The 1,611-nt window shown below is 34.3% G+C and overlaps 1 protein-coding gene across 2 annotated transcripts in view; it reads right to left on the reverse strand.

Moving 5' to 3' along the window:
* Positions 1-1,611, reverse strand: part of LOC106884337 (multidrug resistance-associated protein 1) — a 93,563-nt gene that overhangs the window by 22,606 nt on the left and 69,346 nt on the right. The window contains exon 23 of one of the 2 annotated variants that reach the window (XM_014935675.2): positions 466-776. The exons of the other annotated variant lie outside the window; for it this stretch is intronic. Within the exon in view, the coding sequence (XP_014791161.1) occupies positions 466-776 (311 nt within the window). The remainder of the gene's footprint in view (positions 1-465; positions 777-1,611) is intronic. 2 annotated transcript variants of the gene reach the window in all.

Genomic DNA, 1,611 nt, shown 5'->3' on the forward strand with positions numbered 1-1,611 from the left:
ATATATATATATATATATATATACATAATTAAAACTGCTCATTATTTTCTTCTCATGTATTGATATAATGGAAAGGACATAGAACACTCACATCCTCGAACTTAATTCTTTAATATTATAAAGCTTAAAATTAGTTCTCTGGTTTAAAACATATTGTGTAATATGTTTAGAAACCTCTATAATCTCAAAGTTTCAATGCTGGTTTAATAATTCTGTAGATTTATTTTCAGTAAATAAGAAGGTAATGGATTAAAAAAAAAACAGGTGATGAACCGCTTTAAAGTAGCTAAACTGAGTTTCCTGATACCATTAGACTATAATTAATACTGTGGTTCTAAATTTATTTTATGCATAAACCATAATTTTTAAACTTTATTATGTTTTCATTGGAACTTGTATATACATATAAGCACAATCTTTAAGAAATACAGTTTTAATTAAAATGTAATACAAATATGTAGTTACCTTGACATATATGAACAGTATGCCTACAATAGGCACAATCGAAATGACAAGAGGAGTATTTATAGAAAGGATTAGAAAAGTGAAAGCACCCGTTATTATTGTATTTAGCAAGGAGCGAATAGTAAACGGAATAACATTGTCAACATCATCCATGTCAAATGAGAAGCGATTTATAATTCGGCCGACTGGAATAGCATCGAAAGCAGATAAAGGAAGATGCAAGATGTTTTCAAGCAGTTTATCAAATACACCACATGAAGCGTGCATACCAGAGTAAGCCGTTAAGAGTGCAGCTATCATACTCATCACATCTGCATAACAAAACAATAAAGAACAAAATAAAATAATAAAAATACTAAAGCAATAAGAAAAAAAAAAGAACAAAATAAAAATTAATTAAAATATCATTTTTACTCCTGGTTTGATAAAAGTTAATAAAATTGTTAAGAATTAATAAAATTAAGTAAAATATTACTCTTAAAACATTTTTATAATTCAAATTTTTCTTATATTGGTTTCCACAAGAAACACACTTGGTTTATTTACTTATTTTGTTTTTATGGTTGGTGACTGAAGTTGGTATGGAGTGAAGATATTTCTTAGGTTAATGAAGAGGTTCTGCTGAAAGTATCATGGCAAACATAACTTAGCATGCCCCGCTAAATAAGGGCATCTACTCGTAAAGTCTCCAGGTAAAACTTCAGAAACACAACCAAATATGCAAAAGAGCCAGCACAGGCAAATATGGTAGCCATTCAGTATACAGTGTGTGGTATGACGTCAGTGTCTGGGGAGGCTGACCGGAAGGGGGAAAAGAGCAGAGAGAGCCTCGATCAGGATTTGTGCCCTTTTCGAATGGGGTTGTGGTCAGGACAAGACGTGTTAAGCGACGGTCTAGGTTTGGGAGAAGCAGCTGCTATTCCTGGTGTACTTTGGGTCGGGGTAAGCTTCAAGGATTGGATACCGCAAGACAGACTCGCAGTCGACGAAAGGAAAACCGAGGTAAGGCGATTACATCTACTCGTACGCACACACCACAAGCTATTTCGGCACCACGTGCAGAAATTCGCCGTGATGGCAGCCACCAAGATTAGGATCGCCAGCGATGTGATCAGGCCTTTTAATGGCGAAGATGTGATGGCTTGG

Source organism: Octopus bimaculoides, chromosome 6 (genome assembly GCF_001194135.2).
Source record: "Octopus bimaculoides isolate UCB-OBI-ISO-001 chromosome 6, ASM119413v2, whole genome shotgun sequence".
Lineage (NCBI taxonomy): Eukaryota > Metazoa > Mollusca > Cephalopoda > Octopoda > Octopodidae > Octopus > Octopus bimaculoides.